Source organism: Tasmannia lanceolata, unplaced genomic scaffold (assembly GCF_043159265.1).
Source record: "Tasmannia lanceolata isolate RefF3 unplaced genomic scaffold, GAP_Taslan_0.1 ptg000021l, whole genome shotgun sequence".
Lineage (NCBI taxonomy): Eukaryota > Viridiplantae > Streptophyta > Magnoliopsida > Canellales > Winteraceae > Tasmannia > Tasmannia lanceolata.
In genome coordinates, this window is record NW_027518698.1 from 5,524,961 (window position 1) to 5,543,232 (window position 18,272).

Consider the following 18,272-nt stretch of genomic DNA (forward strand, 5'->3'; position numbering starts at 1 on the left):
ACCTTAAACAAAGAAGAGTCGCCATCCAAGGAAGTGGGCCAAGGATCCCATACTATACTCTGTTGCAACGGATAACCAGAGATATAAAAAGAAGGTTCGTGCCTGGTTACGAATTTGGAAGGTCCGAAGAGCACCTCGTCCGCCCAAGTGCGAGCACCTGGTCTTTTATGCCATTTATTTTTTATTTTGAAGAGTTTTGAGCAAAAGTCATATGAAATGGGAACGAATATCTCCGAGAAGACGTCTATCTAATCATGCATGTCTCGGAGATTAATAATAAACACACACGAAATAAACGAAATAAGTGTCACCTGAGAATAACTAGGTTATGAATGTCATACCTAATTGGTGTCTGAGTTCTGGTGTGCAAACACATGCATGCTACAGCTAAAGGTATAGGATCTGTACATGAAAGTAAGAAAACACATCAAAACACACAACACAAATCAATTCTATACACGACTCAACAAGACAAATCCTAAAACTCTAATGCAGGACTTCACTCGGACCAAGATGGTCGTCCATCCCAGCTGCTCTACGTATCCCGGCCTCGGGAAGAATCGGAGTCAACGTAGTTCGATGACCTATTCTAAACTACGATGTCTAACCATCTAGAACCACTATCCTAGACTCCATTCCACTAAACTCGACTGATTTTTAAAGTTTTTTATACAATTGCTTTAGTTCAAGTGAATTGTAATTTTTAAGACTCTCTATATGCCCTAACTAATGCAAGTTGTTTAGCCTTAAGCTAATCCAGGTGGGCCCTACATCCTATGTGTATCTAGGCTGTGCAACCTAATGAAAACCATGGGCTGACTATATGCTTCCTAGTCTAGCCATCGGTTCGACTAAATGTCTAACCGATCGACTCGGGGCCTCCTAACTCTAGGGACACTCACACGACAGGACACACCATATCAATGCAAATCAGGACAGCCTCCTAACTCTAAAACACCCCAAATATCTAGGACAGACTCCTAACTCTAGGGGAAGATCTTTTTGAAAAAGTTTTGAAGATTTTTGTATCTTGAGAAAGGTTTGAAATGTTTATTTTTAAAGGTTTGGCTGGACCTGGGATAAAGATCCCAATCTGCACTACGTACCCCGTGGAAAGGGATCAAGCCAACGTAGTTCGGAACAAATTTTCCTAACTACTCTTAAAGACTCAATACTTTTGAGATTTTCAGTTTTTCAAGTGTTTTTGTTATTTTTGACTCAAGAGGACAAAATCCTATCATCATAAGGGGAGGACAGACTCCTGATATCCTGCAAAGGTTGGACAGCATCCTATGCTTTGCGGGGGAAAAAATAGAATCACGACTCTGCAAGGGTTGGACAGCATCCTATACCTTGCAAGAGTGGATAAAAATCACATGATTTGATGAGAGGTTGGAAAGAAATCTAACCCCTATGATGATAGGACAGACTCCTGAAAGACTGACTCTCTGGCTAAGGACAGACTCCTATGCTAAAGGACTGACTCTCAAACAAATGACTCTAAGAGAGGTGCTAATGAGACATGGCATATCTCCTAGGGATGGACAAACTCCTATGCTAAAGGACTAACTTTCAAACAAATGACTCTAAGAGATGTGCTAATGAGACATGGCATATCTCCTAGGGATGAACTCACTAATGAGACAAAGCTTGTCTCTAAAGGATACAACATTCTCTGCATGAGACATAGCCTGTCTCCCTGAAGGTAAGCTTTCCTACGAGACAAAGCATGTCTCTCTAAAAGGGTAAGCTCTGGATAACTCCTTCATTGCCCTTGCAATGAGAGGACAAATCATAAGGGTTTCTAAACACTGAGTAAGTCTAAAAAAATAAGAAATGAGACAAGGAGAGGTGTCAATGAGACTAAGCAAGTCTCCAAAAAGAGAGGGACTCCAGATATCTCTTTCATTGCCCGTGCAATGAATGGGTTTCTAATATACAAGGGATACACACTTAAAAGACTGGACAAGTCTTTTAAGTAAAGAGGGGAGTGCTACTTGGACTGAGCAAGTCCCCTAATGATGGGCTTGTGCTAGCGCCTTCATCGCCCTTTGTAAAGAAAGGGCTACTAGTGTTTAAATGTCTAAGCAATTCTCTACCTAAAGAGGGAAGAAGAAGAAGAAAGAGGGTACTACCATGATATGGTGAGTCCCCCTAAGGATGGGCTTGGGCTAGCGCCTTCATCGCCCTTTGAAAAAAAAATTGAAATTGAATCTTTATACATTTACTGTGACAGTATTCTTCAATTTATCAAGAATCAAGACAAAGGAGGCCATAGATCTAACCTCAAATAGAAAAACGGCAAAGAACTTACAGATCAAGACAATTAATGTCCTAATTCAGCATAATCCAAGAACTTGTCCTTGTCATATCCATGAATACCAGAGAAAGAATCATTAGACTGGTTTAGATATACCTGTGCTGTTAGTACCTGGAGAAGGCCATGAACGACGAGCAATTCACCGTAATACATGTCTAGAAAGATGACCAGAATTCCGCTCAACACCAAGATATCACCAGATCTGGTGACATTGATTGAAAACCCCTCGGAAAGAGTCTGTAACTCTGTTTCATTGTTCAAAAGATCCAGATCTGTCCATGTAAGCCTCTTTTGGATAGTAGATCATGACGCTCAGCTCCGCTCTTGATTCACCACCCACTTTAATAGCATATAAAATCAGACATGGTATTTTCTAACAGTGAGATGGACAGCGCCAGTCTTCAGCCCTTGTTGTAAGCAGAAAAAGATTTTCCATTCCAAGGGATGATGCCTTCTTCTCAATGTAGTCTAGAAGTTTGTCTCCTTGTCCATGTCCACGGCATTCAGGGGACACAGCAATAGAAGTAACCTCTCCACACCTGTCCTCAAAGAAAAGGAAAAGAGCGGCGCATGCAATGATTGAACCTTCTCTCTCCCCAACGATAAAGGAATCAACGGCTTCGAGCAGCTCTTCATTGGTTCTTCAAATCAATGCACCAGATTCTTCTAATGGACGTATAAGTTGTCTTATTCCAGGGATATCTGTAACCCTAGCCATCTGTGTTCCTTCATAAACATCACTAGCCACCATTGTCCCAACTCCATCTCTTGTAAATAACTCCAATAATAAAGATCCATGAAGAGTACCATCTACTAAATGACCTCTTTGAACACCACCTCTGCAAACGAAAGCCGCAGCAGCCAATTCTGAAAGGTAACCATTTAATCTGCTACATCGTTCCTCACCTCCAATAGCAAATCCCTGCTCACCAGACCACAGCCCATTCCCATTATCAAAACCAAAACCATTTTGAAATGTTGTATTGTACCTTTCATTGAAACCTTTCCCATTCAGATGAAGAATGCTAGTCACATTCGTATCGAGATATCCTGGATAAACAATATCCTCTTCACCAACAGCCTTAACATAGTTGGCAGCTACTTCACTTTGCTCAGCTCGCTTTCGGATTAGCAAATCTGTATTATTACTATACAGCCTCCATCAAGCCTCTTGCGTATACGGGAAACATCTACTTTCTTTACTTCACCTGTTGCTCCATGGTCAATACCTCCAACGACTCCTCTTCTCTTAATGCTCTTTCCACTAATCTCTTCCCTGTAAACCTTCTATTCTGATTTTTCTTCCACGAAAACTCCAAATGTATGCAGAATCGTTGGCGATAATAGTTGCAGAGGCCAAATCACAACAGAATTTTAAGAATTACAGCCATTAACAAGGAAATTTGGTAAAGATGACCGGATCAAAGCAAAATCTCCAATTGAAACAATTCAATTCTTCTTCATTTTTTCTTCAACTGAATCAATTGGATCTTACTTTATAAAAAAATAAGAAAAAATAGCTACAGCGTGATCAAATCTGCTATTAGATGGCTGAATTCCGGCAGATCTTACCAAAATCAATGGGATCAAGTTTCAGATAATCAAAACAATACAGATCTAAGATTTTTGACAATAAAGGAAAGATAAATTGAACGGCTAAGAAAACAAGGTTAACAGATGTTGATCTAAGGTTTAGAAAGAGAAATAGTTTTAGATCTAGGGTTTAAAGGAAAATAAATCTAAAGCTATCAATGAATCAGAGAAAAAGGTGAAGGAACTCTGCAAAAGTGACCGGAATCCGGTAGGGTTTACCGGAGAAGATGAAGTAAAATGTTAGAGTTAAAACAACAAATAAGAAGCTTAGGGTTTCTAAGATCCACAGCAAGAAAAGAGTGAAGATCTATGTTAAACACACCTAAAGGAGAGGCTAATCGGAGAAGAAAAGATCCACCGGAAATTGATGGCCGGAGCAGAGAAAAACCACCGGAGAAGATGACCGGAAATCTCTCTCTCTCTCTGTGTTTTTCAGATCTGGAAAATGAGCTCTCTCCCTTGCACACCTCGGATCTTGGATCTATATAAGAAATGGCCGAAAAAATCGCTCCTCGCCGGAGAAGATGATCGAATCTGCTCGGGGCTAGTGGATTTGGGGAAAAACTCTCTCGCTCTCTGTTTCTCTCCTCTGCGAATTTTCTTTTTTTTTAATAAGGATTAACAGGTATTTATAAGAATTTTTGATAGTTCATATCTGCACAAATGTGCGATTTCAACAGACTAATTCACCCCCCTAATACTTGATAATTGCACCAACTTACTCTGTCTTTTAGTGCAATTTCTTGGCGGAATTTTCTGAAATTTTGCAAGGGGATTCCTGAGATTCTAAGGTTTTCAAAAATGTGGTCATGGGCACCTAGAGTTTTAGATTAACCTGAATTTCCCTTCAAATACATGGAATTTTGGGGTGAAGCTTAGATAAGATTGCGCTCCTTATTTCGCTCTTCTTATTTGGTAATTTTGCTCGGATTGGGCTGAAATTTAGCAGGGACCTTGGTGGCACCTTAACCTAGCTTAGGGTGAAATTTGAGGACCCTAATTCATTCATTTGATGGGGTTTTACACAAAATTGGATGGTTTAGGGCACGGTCAAAATGGGGTGTCTACAGCAGCTTGCAATTATAGCAGGATCGATACCAAACAACCTCCGAAGCCATTACTATTTAACCTCAGAATGCCCTAAAGATTCGACAAACGGAGGGTACCCTCTTTTCCAATGAATCCCTCCAACTCTCCCTCAAAGTCCGCGTCTCGCACCATGATGACTCTCCAAACGTTCGATACTGACGTACGAAGAATATTAGACACGATCGCGGAGGTCTCGCCCTCTAACAACCTCCCCATAACCAAAACCACCCTCCGGTAGGCTAAAGCGCGCCCTGTATGAATTGAGTAAGTCCCGCCAGGACATGTTATGCGCCATCCCCGCCCAAAATATCCGGATATCATGCTCCCGCAACCATAACTGCCCTCCGTTAAGCTAAAGCGCGCCCTTCACGAATTCGAAACATCCCGCCAGGACACGTTATGCGCCATCCCCACCCAGGATATCCGGACATCGCGCTCCCACGACCGTAACCGCCATCTGTTATGCCACTGTGAGGGCAAGAATCAAGCGCATGATGCGCGACTCAGACATCACGTGTCTCCTCCCCTATAAAAGGACACCTACACACTCAAGTAAAGGATCCAACTACTTCATTTTCATTAGTAACTTGTCTTGGCCCTCTCATTTATTCTTCGCCTCTTATATGTGTGCCCATCTCTAACTTGAATGTCGAAGTGGCTGTCCGGAGCCACAACTCCGGGCCCACTGACGCTTTCTCTGTGAACGCAGGATCACAGGCTCCACCAAGCTAGTACGTGAGGTCGGATTTTGGGCGTCATCATCGGGTAATTTTGTATTTTCAATATTTAATTTTTTGGCATTATTGATATGTTAATATAGTTTTTAAGGTAATTTACTATAGAATTACGTGATAATTCTGGAATAACAGAGGATGGCAGTTTATTTGATTTAACATCCGCCCGACACCGTAAAATGAGAATGACCAAAATACCCTCTAATTTTGTCTCCTTTTCCATCTCCCACCCATTTCTCCAACTCGGAAAAGGAAGAAGAAGAGGAAAAGGAAGAAGAAGAGAGGAGGAAGAAGAAGAAAAAGAAAGAAGAAGAATCGATTCCGGAAATAATTGAAGTCACTGAAAAAATGGAAAAGAAGGAAAAGAGAAGAATTAGTCAAAGTTGGGATTGACTAACAAAATTGTGGGTTGATTTGCTAAAAGTTGGGGTTGACTAGCTTTTGTTATCTTCGACTAGCTAAACCTTGGGGTCGACTGGCAAAAGTTGAAGTCAACCAGCAAAAGTTGGGTTTGACCCCAACTTTTTCTAGTCGAGCCCAACTTTTCCTTCTTGACACCAACATTTTCAGAGTCAACTTAATGGATTGGCCCTGACTTCTTCTGAGTCGACACCAACTATTGATGACTCGACCCCAACTTTTAACAAGTTGACCCCAACTTTTTTGAGTCGATGCTAATTTTTCCCAATTCAACCCCAAAATTTAACAGCTAACCCCAACTTTGACTGATTCGACCCCAACTTTGACCGCTTCTTCTTTTTTACTTCCTCTTCTACTTCATTTTTTCCAGCGTCTTCCATTTTTTCCTTCTTCCTTCTCAATTTTTCTTCTTTCCTTTTCATGTTCATCCTCCTCTTTTTCTTCTTAATCCTCTCCTTACTCTTCCTCTTCCTCTTTTGTATGGTAGGTAAGGGGATTGAACCACCGACCTCAGAGTTGAAGAACACAGTCTTTACCATTGAGCTAGAGGAGCAACCTCATCTCTGTTGGTGGGATCTGGTATTGATGAAGATTTAAGATCAATAAGTAATGATGGTTCAAGAAGCGTAATCGTTTTCCATAGGACAAATTTCGCCCCCACTAATAGTGTGCAAAAAGGATCCGCGAATTGCCTCCAAGATACAATGAAGCCTTGTACGAATATCCTACAGATGTTTGACGACGCTTTGCACAAGCGGAATCAAACTCAAAACGCCCTTTGAGAATTACAAGCGTTAGAGAAATTCACTAAAAACTGTTTCTGCAAAAAAACTGTATTTAGAGCATTGTTTTGTATAAAACTCAAACTTTAAAAACAAGAGAATAGGGGATTTCAAGAGAAAGATCCAGCAATAGCTATCAAATGACAGATTTTCTGATCTTTTTATAGAACCATAGATGTCTTTTCAATGTGAAAAGTATCCCTTCAAAGTACCTCTCCAAAGTACTATTTAGATTGGTTTGTATAACGGCCATTAGATCGCACCTCTCTGCAATATAAGCAATTTGGTCATCCATAAAGTGTCCCTTGAGTTTGAAATCATCCATAACTGTTGGGAAGCAAAATGACGCGAAGAGATTCAAAAGAAGAAGTGAAAAGATGTGTCCATTTTTTTCCAACGGATAGATTTTCGCCCAGCCGCGGTCGACCGGGATAAGCCCGGTCGCCCGCCGTTGAGCTTTTGGACTTTTTTTTTTTTTTTTTCCCGATCCAAAGAACTGTGGTCAACCGAGCTACCGCGGTCGACCTGCCATACCTTTCTGGAAATCATATACATTTCCATATTCCAATCCGCAGTCAACCGGCCCTGTTTGAGAATCTGTTTTATTTTTCTTTTATTTTGATCAAGCCCTTTCAAATATTTTGACTTGACCCAAAATATTTCGAAAAGCTCTAACAATCTCTTCCTCTTCCAAAGTTGCAGCAATGACCAATGGTGGTGGGGATGAAAAACAAAAAAAAATAGAAAAGAAGAAGAGGATATTTTGGTCTTTTTCATCATATGGCCCCAAGCAGACGTGAAACTAAATAAACCGCCATCCACCTGTCGTTTCAGAAGGATCATGTAATTTTTTTTGTAAATTACTCCAGTTTTTATTGTTGAACATCAACTTGGAATATGCTACCTGTATGCTATTATAGAAAACAAACCAATGATTTAATTTTTGGAAATGATATTTCCACCCCTTTCTCACCATTTTGATATACCTTCTGTTTGTCTTTTCCTAATATGTGAAGGATATGGAAATGTAATCATTTTTAGGGAAGGACGAAGCAAAGGGAGGTGGACATGTCATTTCCATTTTGACAAAGGGAGATGATATTTTAACACACACACACACCCACCCTACCCCTACCCCCCGCGCGGCCAATACGCATGCGCCTCCTGAAAACATGATTTGATGTCAAAAAGCCTTAAAGTTGACCCGCTGTTCTCGTCAAATCATGTTATAAGGGGGGCTTATGAGTACTGCAGGGGTTGAAAATATCATTGCCCTTGATAAATTCTCAATAAACATTTTTTAGTCATAAATTCCCAATAAACGTTTTTTCAGATTGATGTAAATGCAGAAACAACCCATCACTTGCGAAGGGCAATTTCGTCCAATAAGTGCTGATCATGTTCACCAACGTGATGACAGCCCATTCAAAATCTTTGACAATTTTAGTTCTTCTAAGTCTACTTCGAAGGGACTGCTTCTGTGTTGTGCACGATAAAAAAAAAAAAAAAAAAAAACATGATATCATCGGGAAGGAAGACTAACGACATGATAGTTCTAGAGGCACTCAATAAAAAGGGAAATGATATCTGCGCTAAGGTGTTTAGTCAAACATGCTCTCCACTTGTTTGTCAGTCATGTAGTATTTAAAGGGTTTAAAGAGCTTTTTGATAACCTCTGAAATCCCTTTAAATACTACACGACAAACAAGTAGAGCCTTGTTTATCGAAACACCTTGGCGCAGATATCATTTCCCAATAATAAATAAATAAGAGCCTTTTTGGATGACGCCAAAATTTTATTTGCGAATAAAACTAGGAAGATGATATTTTCACTCCCCCTGCGGCATTACGTGCACGCTCCCCTTATAACCTGATTTGACGTAAAAAGTGGGCAACTTTATGTCAAATCACGTTATAAGGGGAGCGTGCAAGTAATGCGGGGAGTGAAAATATCATCACTCTAAAAGACTATTTAATTTCAAAACGATTTGCACTTAAGACTATCTGCAAATGAGTTTAGATGTATCCCAGAAGGCCTTAAGATATTGAAATCATACAAGATAAGGATAGAATGCAGGTCTTTTGTTTTTTGTTTTTTGTTTTTTTTTAATCTGTTGAGGAAGCAATACTTTTCAAAGTAACAAAACAAATAAGGTTCTATTTTAAGCAAAGCCATCAAATTAGTTGAATCTGGTCCTGTTGTATGTCATGGGACCATGAGATCATTCACCACGCCATATAAGATGGAGCCACATTCAAGGGACTCAATGAAGCCGGAAGGTCGTGCGATCCATAACGGCGATGATTGCTCAAAAAGCTAACCCAAGTTGGAGGGAAACTCAAAGAAAGAAGTGTAAAAAACATCTTTTCTCCAAAAGAGAAGAACACTTTTCATTCAATACTTTAATTGTCACAAACCAACTCATTTTCTATTACATTCTTGTATATATAATAATTGGTTCCTATTACAATTGTAATTGAAAATAGAAAAGAAGACAAAATAAACAAGTGCATGCCCACCACTTGTGCTACATGGAAACAAAACATAAAAGAAAGGAATCTTGCTAATATAACTTAGCTAGTTTCTATGGTAGCTAAAGAAATGTCTATACTAAATAGCTAAACAAGGAAACTTCTTATTCTCAACTATATAAAAGTAGAAACTATAATAAAAGAAATGAAATCTTCCCAATCCTTCTAACAATTTTAGCTACTTGCCAATTTTTAAATGGCAACCAAGTAAAAAGGCAAGAGATGCCTTGCTGGGCAATTTATCATTGGCAATAGCTAAATTCGCTTTGGTTAATTTTGGAATATTCCTAATTTCCATGAGCTTTTAAATGGGAAATTTCTAATTGATTTAGAAATCATTTCTAAAGTAAAATTTAGAAACATGCTAAACATGATTAGAAACTTTTCCAAAATTGAAATCTTGGCAAGAATCGACAAGGACCGTTGATCTAGCGAGATGCTCCTGCATCACTCAACCCCGGGAATTTTGGTTCTACATGGTCTGAAACTTTTAGACTTTCCAACTAAACTGAAGAAAAATCATCAAAGGTGCCCAACTCAACACTCAAAAACTACTTATTTAGGAATCACTACAAAAACTATGAGTTTTTTCGGCGAACAAAAACCACCAGTAAATCTGCTTTTACCCGCCTTTTTTCTATCTGCCGGTAAAACTGCATACATATACCGGCTGCAATCACTTTTTTTTAGCCGCAGTAACAAGAATCCACCAGAGAGACTTCATAAATCCATTCTTTGCCGGCGGTTGTTTGTTCGTCGGAAAAACATCATGCATGTACTGGCAGTCATTTAAATCCACTGGTATACATTTATTTTTTCTACCAGTCTCTCTGCCTGTGAAACAATTACCGAACATATTAAATTTTGGAAATCGCCCTTTTTTATTGGGAAGTAATATATTCGATCTCCTTTCTTCCCTGGGGCAAATCCTAGCGTATTTATGGATACTCATTTTCACAGTACAAAGGAGTGACCCTGGGAAGAAAATGATGCGGTCCAAAAAACTCGAAAGTTCCTCGGTGTGTAGTAGTTGAGGCAAAATAGATAAAAATAAAAAAAAATAAAAAGGGTCCTTTAATTAGTGTTGCAGGGGATAGAACACTTTGATCACTGTCAAAGGGGATGATATTTACTTTGATCTTGTAGAAGTCAAATTTTTCAAAGCAAAACTAGAAAATACTCCTGCATAGGCTCATCGTAGCAACTCACAAGTTCTCAAAGAACTTAAAAGCCTAAAGGCCAATGTTCATTCAATAATTCAAAGAAGTCCATTACAATACTTTGATAACATCTATTTATAAGAAAAAAGAAATCCTAAAAGCTAACATATGACCCCAAACAACTAATCGCATTTGTCCATCTAAGGTAACCTAAATAAAAGCTAAAAACGTGAGTTAAATAACCTAAAATAAAAAAATTTGTAATAGACATGTACTACATTCATAAATTGCTCATAAGATCATCAAATCACATCCAAATCACGTGATATTGGGCTCATTAGATAGATAAACAAAAAATGATACTAAAATCAAGCCAAAAGAACAAGATTTGATGTCTCAAAAGTATGATGCAAATAAGTTGACGAACTTGAAGAAGAAGGCAGTTGTTCCATACGTTGTAGTCCATGACAAACTGCATATTCTTGGTGGTTTTCACTTCTATCATTCATCCTTGGCTCAAAAAAAAAAAAATCATCGTCAAGTTTCAAAGTATCAAAGGACTTTGATACATTCAACAACTAAAACTCTCAAGATAATGGTCGACGCTACTCAGACTTTTTGGTATGTCTTGGGTATTCCGGAATGACATTTCAATGGAAATGGAAAGCTGGAGTTGTGCTTTTAATGGATGCTTAGGTCATGAACTCTGAATGGCATTACCGTACGCTGTTCTATGTGGCATATCTGGAAGGAGCATAACAGCAGGGTCTTTTTGCGATAAAAAAAATCATCGTATCTGTTAATTCTCGAGATCAAGATTTATATTCTAGCATGGTCCCGCGCTAAGGGTATATTACCTTATCCTCCGGGTGTTGCACTGAGGAGGTGGAAGGTGCTGCTGACGGAAAAAAGGCGAAGGGTATTACATAAACCGAAATGGTGTCCCTTCCAGAAGGTTATTTTAAAATCAATTTTGACGGTTGTTCCAGAGGTAACCTGGCGTGGCTGGTTTCGAGGGCATCTTAAGGGATTCGGACAACCGTTCTCTCATGTCTTATTCGGCTCCGTCGGGGATCTATGATGCCAATGAAGCGGAAGTAAGAGCGCTTCTTTTCGGTCTGAAATGGTATGTGGATCACAATTTAGGACCTTTGATAATAGAAAGAGATTCATCAAATGCCATTGCTTGGGCCTCAAATCGGTCGAGTGGTCCATGGCGTCTTTCCAATATTCTATTAGAAATCCGGGATTTGGTATCGGTGTTACATCCTCAACTTGTAGATAAAAGAAGATCGGCGAACTCTAAGGCAGACTTGTTAGCTAACGAGGGTGTTTCTTTATCCTCTGTGGTTGTATGGGTTTCAGAACTCTTGAAATGTTTATTGTAAATTGATTTTTATTTTTGTGGGCGGATGTTGCCTTTTGGTTGGCTCGTCCCAGTTGTAACCGCTTTTCTCTGGAATATATTGTTACTTTCTTTTTTAAAAAAAATACTCTCAGGGATAAAGCCTTGATTATAATCTCCAAGATGAAAAGATAATTTGCTCTGATCTTGAACAAGCTTGAATTCACGAGCATCCGTTGTAGGCTTCAATGTAAGATCTAATAAGAATGGATCGGTATAAATTGACAAAAAATTGATGTAATATTTTTTTTTCATTCATCAATCTTTTCAATATTCATATGTTCACCTAATATGTTGCCGGATCCGATTTCTTTTGAATTTTTGTTCATGATTTCATCGGGCACATCAATTATTGCTTCAAGTCATTCACTGATAATTTTCTCACCATCAAAAGCTAATGACGAGCAGAAATCAGGCCCTTCGGGTGCAACCGAACTTGGTGATATAGTGAAGGGAAATTCCGGGAGCAACCCTAGTGGTGGCATTCACCAATTGGACCGGTGGTTTTGAAGTTTTAGCAATAATTAAATATCTATCATCCGAATATTCATCATATATTGAAGGCGACTATTCTTGATCTAAATAATAATAAATTGATTTCAAGTCTGGTTTATCTCCCATTCTTGATATTCAGCAACTCTTATCTTAAGTAGTCGAAGTTACTCTATAGTTATCGTGAATCCACACAAATGTCGCTACCAAATTTATGAGGGAAAGTTGTGAGGATGTGTACAGTTTGTGTGTGTGTGTGTGAGAGAGAGAGAGAGAGAGAGAGAGAGAGTCGGTTTTCCGCTTCACAACCGGTTAAAAGGTGAAAAGGAGGTGAATTTATCCTAGAAGTGGGTGAATTTATCACCGCACTTGGTTTTTAATCTAAATCACATGTGTGGGCCTACCAAACCTCTACTTTGTATGCTAATATGGCTCTTAGTGCCCAAATGACAAGTGATTGAGGTCTCTATGGACCAATGAATGTTGAGAATGGAGCGTGTATGCTTGTATGAGTTGCCTACTATTACTTACAAGGTGGATTGGCCCACTGGATGATAATGTGAACTCGAGAATAATTCCCGTCACTTCCCCTGGGGAGTCTAAACTCTCTACAATAATAGCATGATGTGTACTCTATGTAGGATATCCACTTGAGTGATTTGGAGGAGATTCGTTTGCCCATTAAAAGTAGAACAATCAAGCTATTCAAGTAGGCCACTTTGTTAAACCCACGTGTCTACATTTGGAAGTGGTTTACTCGCCATTGTAGAGTCCAAGGAGTGGTTCCACTAGAGGAGATGTTGGGCTCTCTATGATGTATAATAGCAGGTTTAAGCTCACCGCATCGTATCTGATCTACAATAACAACCGTGTCGACTCACTTAGAAACAGTTATTCTCTCACATAGAGCTTGGATGCCATTATCAGGGAGAAGCTTTGAGATCAAGTTGAGTCTCTGTTTGATTTTGTGTCCCTTCTCAGGTACTGAGGACTCGTTCTCCTCATCAGGTGAATATTTTTCCCTACAAACAAACCTTACGCCCCGTTTGGATTGCAGGAAAAACCTATTTCTGATTGAAAATTTTTTCTTGGGAAGGTTTTTCCTTCAAATGATTTAGAGAGAGGAAATTTTTTCCTTCCAACCTATTTCTGGTTGAAATTTTATGATAATGTTTACTGGAACATTAAGGTCACATTTAAGGTCTCTATAAATAAAAATGCTGCTAAAATTTATCATTTTCATGTGTAACCAAACTATAGAAAAAAAAAAATAGAAATGTGAATTGCATTGTAGTACTGTTTCAACCAGCATTTGTTTTCTTTTTTCTTTTTTCTTTTTTCTTTTTTCTTTTTTTCTCCAATTTTCAACAAAAAAGGAGTAAAAAATACATTACCCCTGCCCCACCAGAAAATATAACGCGTGGGATGGGGATATCGAAACCCTCCTTTGCCAACTGGTCCGCCAAAGTATTTGCAGATCTCCTTCGGTGATTGATCAGGGGTGGATGATTCGAATCAAGTCACGAATGGCATCGAGCCTGATGGAGTTTCCAAGGCCCGCTGCAACAGCCAGTAGCCCATGCTATAGTGTTTGCAGAATCACCCTCAATAATCGATGGCCCAAGATTCTTTTGCACACACCACTTTAACCCAAATAGAAGTGCCTGCCTCATTTGCATCACAATCGGGAGTACGACGTAAGGACTTGTCCTTCAGCGTTCCAAAAGACGCCTCCAATGCCCGCTCTTCCTGGATTGCCGAGGGAGCTTCCATCGAAATTAAGCTTGAACCAGCCATCAGGGGAGGTATCCATTTGGTGTAATCCGTTGAGATGCTTTTTTCTTTGAAATAACCGTAGTCCAATGGCGCAGTATTTTCCCCACCGAATAAGGGATTCTTTTTTTGGTCCACGCAATAATCGACAATTTAATGTCCAGTATTAGATGTTACCATGACCTACTTTTGTTTTGGAAGATACGGCAATTTCGCTCCAGCCATATGTGCCAAATGGTCACATAAGGAAAAAGCCATCCACATAGAGACTGACCTAAACATCCATTAAAAGCTCCGCACCAGTTTAGTATTATTTTCGATATACGATTCTGCATAACCCAATCCACCAGGAAAAATTTAAACAAAGACATCAATATTCTAAACATAAACGAGCATAATGCGAAAAGGTGATCCAGGGATTCTTACTCATTCCGGCAAAGCACACACCAATTTGCAAGGTGAAAACCTCTTCTCTTGAGTCGCTCTCCCGTATTGATACATCTATGAGCCACAGTCTATGTGAACCCCGTGTCCGAGGAGGTGCAGCGTTGCGCCATATCGCTGCCTGTTGTAAGGTTGCACCATACCCACGATTTAATTGACGGAAGAAAGACCGGAGGGAGAATTCCCCTTGGGCATCAGGTACCCAGATCCATTCATCCTCTGCGTATGTGGATAGGTAACACTCGTATTGATTCTGAATCATCAAAGCAAAGATACCAATCTCCACATCCTTAAGGTTACACCGGAGCCTGATATCCCACAAATGATGTACATATCCTTCACCTCTCGCCAGGTATTCCGATATACTAGCCTTCGGGTTTTGTGCAATTCGGTATAAATTTGGGTATTCTTCCGCAAGTATACGGTCGCCCAGCCATAAGTCCTCCCAAAATCTTATCGAATCCCCCCGGCCTGCTTTATATCGCAAATGAGGTAGAACAAGAGTTTGTGCACTTGTCACAAACTTCCAGACACCAGAACCTTTGCCTGCCGCCGGGGTTCCACATTCCCACTCTCCCCATCCGCAACCATACTTATCACGTATCAGTTGATGCCATAGAGCGTTCTTCCCCACCCCTAACCTCCAAAGCCACTGACCCAGTAAAGCTATGTTTCGCAACTTAATCTTTCCAATTCCAAAACCTCCTTTCCTCCGTGACTTACATACCTTTGCCCAATTTACACGGTGTTTGCTTCTTTTTCCATGCTCCCTCCCTTCCCATAAAATATCCTGCTGGAGTTTCTCAATTCTCGCTGCCACTTTCACCGGAACTTTAAACATCGACATAAAATATACCGGCATATTTGCCATTGCAGCTTTGATGAGGGTGATTCTGCCACAATGGATAAGTATTGTTTCTTCCAGGTTGCCAGCTTTCGTTCAACACATTCAATTACAGAGTCCCACTGCGGAGCTCTCAGTATTCCATAACCCAGGGACAAAGCCAAGTACAAAATCGGTAGTTAAGCCACTGAGCATCCTAGTACCATAGCATGGTTTAACACAGATTCGTAATCAAGATTAATCCCAGCAACCGAACTTTTTGCAAAATTAATCTTGAGTCCCGACACAATCTCGAACCACCAGAAGATACGTTCTACATTTTTCATTCGGTTGGGATCATCCTCAAGCAGTAGTAGAGTGTCATCTGCAATGACCACTAATTTTGAGCCCCCTTATGTATCATTTCGATTCTACCTTGTTGATAAGTAGACTTAATAGCTCTACAACCATTATAAATAGGTAAGGAGAATGCGGGTCACCCTGTCGTAGCCCTCGTGAGCTGCTGAAATAGCCCGACGGTGTACCATTGATGAGTATTGATAAGGATGCTGAAGAGATACAAGTCCTCATCCATCCCCTCCATCATCTCCAAAACCCATTTTCATAAGGACGTAGTCCAAGAATTGCCAGTCAACGTGATCATATGCCTATTCTAAATCCATCTTAATCACAACACCACGTTTTCCATCCCTCTAGGTAGAGTCCAGAACCTCGTTTGCAATGAGAATGGCATCCAAAATCTGCCTTTTGTTGACAAAGGCGCCTTGGTAGCTTGATATGATATCCCCCATAAAGGCTGAGATACGACCAGCGAGGACCTTAGCTAATAGTTTGTATAGCCCGTGAACAAGATTAATAGGACGGTAATCTTTTATCTCCACCGCACCTACCTTTTCCGGTATTAGTGTTATGAACATCGAATTATCCCCTTTATTGATTTTTCCCCTCTCGTGAAATTCATTCATGAACCTCAAAACCTCCTCTTTGATGGTATTCCAGTGGTAGAAAGCCATCGGGAATCCGTCCGGTCCAGGAGCTTTGTCCTTCTTTATGATGGAGAGCGCTGCCTCAACTTCTTACATAGTTAAGCCTCTTTCGAGCCAAGCTCTTCTTTCTAGGGAGATAGTTTTAAATTGTAGCCCTTCAACCTTCGGTCACCATGTTCTGGACTGTGTGTAGAGGTTCTGGTAGTATTCCACCATTGTGTCCCGAATCCGGGCCTGATCTTCAACCAGCTCGTCCCTCACTAATAGACTGCCGATATAATTTGTACGCCTCCGTACATTGGCCATCCTGTGGAAAAATCTGGTGTTGTTATCTCCCTCCTTCAGCCATACAGCTCTTGACTTCTGACGCCAGGAAATCTCGTCCCTTCGGATGATCTCCTCATAATGAACTTTGAGCTTGAGGCGTAATTGCAGATCATCGGGCCCCAGTATATTATCTTCCTCCTTAGTCCAGCTCGGCAAGATTTGACAATGTTTCAGCTTTGTGCGTCTCATTCGCCATTCGTTTCAACTTTGACCATTAAGGTACCGTAGCTTTTGGCAAACTACGAATCCTTTCCAGCCCACTACTTCCTTCTCGCTCCACCACCCTTGTATCATACCGTCGAATTTCTCCGAATCACATAGCGCCATACCCATTCAGAAGGGTTGAGGTCCTCCCGAGAATTCCGACATTTCAATTAATATGGGATTATGATCATAAATTGGACGTGGCAGTGCTCGTTGAGAGATTAGCTGAAAGTGCTCCTCCCACTCCATAGAGATTAGGACGCGATCCAATCTCCTCAATACCAAACGGTCCTGATTATTGGTCCAAGTATATCTAGCCCCCTCCAGCGGAAGCTCCACCAGTTCATGTTCGAGAATGAAATCTGATAACTTCCGCATACTTGTTGTAATCCTGCCAACCGGGTTCTTTTCCTCCGGGAATCTAATAGTGTTGAAGTCCCCGCCAACAATCCACAGACCAGAAAATCGCTGGCTGACTCTTTTCAATTCAGGCCACAGAGCTTTTCTCCCCTGGGCTCTCACCGGACCATATACCGCATTCATGAGAAACTATGAATTAGATGATTGGAGATTAAATCTAAACGTAAGGGTGTGTACCCTGATCCAATGCTCCTCCATCTGCAGTATGATACCACCCGCCGTATTCCTCGCATCCATAGCCACCCATTGCCGATCAGTTCCACCCCAAATGTTATTTATAAGGTTATCCGTAATCCCCATCATCTTTGATTCGATGATCACAAGTACGTTTGGCCTTCTTATTCGAACAAGATCTTTCACCGCCTTTCACCGCCATCCTCTTCCGTTCAGACCTCAATCCCCTAATGTTCCAATACACTCTTCATTATGAACTTCTGTAAGAACCCCCTGCTGCGACATTCAGCGCCCCTTTAATTCCCTCATCCCCCTCCCTTTAACCAGCATTTGTTTTCACCAAGTTAAAAAGGGTTTATTCCTTTCATGGCCTTGAATATTTTCTTTTATGGGGAGAAGTTTAGCACCTTACCGCACCTTTTAATAAGACTGACTTCTATGTGGAGTCCGACAACTCAAGTGTGCTTTGAGTCTATACTAAATTTTACTACTATTCTATCAACCCTACAAAACAACAAGATACATAATGAAGCAAAAGATCAAGCCATCCACGCAACAAATTCAAGCAAAACT

The 18,272-nt window shown here is 40.4% G+C and overlaps 1 protein-coding gene and 1 pseudogene across 1 annotated transcript; both read right to left on the reverse strand.

The window, feature by feature from the left end:
- Positions 1–2,326: 2,326 nt before the first annotated feature.
- LOC143855395 (putative amino-acid acetyltransferase NAGS1, chloroplastic pseudogene) lies at positions 2,327–14,300 on the reverse strand (annotated as a pseudogene).
- Positions 14,301–17,234: 2,934 nt separating this feature from the next.
- On the reverse strand, positions 17,235–17,825 carry LOC143855396 (uncharacterized). The gene is made up of 2 exons (XM_077365514.1): positions 17,703–17,825; positions 17,235–17,654 (listed from the first exon to the last, which is right to left on the reverse strand). The coding sequence occupies exons 1-2, from the start codon at positions 17,823–17,825 to the stop codon at positions 17,235–17,237; spliced, it is 543 nt and encodes a 180-aa protein (XP_077221629.1).
- Between the last annotated feature and the right edge of the window lie 447 nt (positions 17,826–18,272).

Bases quoted from the DNA above. Each gene is read 5' to 3' on its own strand.
- LOC143855396 (XM_077365514.1), bottom strand. From the start codon at position 17,825: ATGGGGATTACGGATAACCTTATAAATAACATTTGGGGTGGAACTGAT. The intron at 17,655-17,702 runs GTACACACCCTT...TCTAATTCATAG, and splicing joins TGGAGGAGCATTGGATCAGG to TTTCTCATGAATGCGGTATA.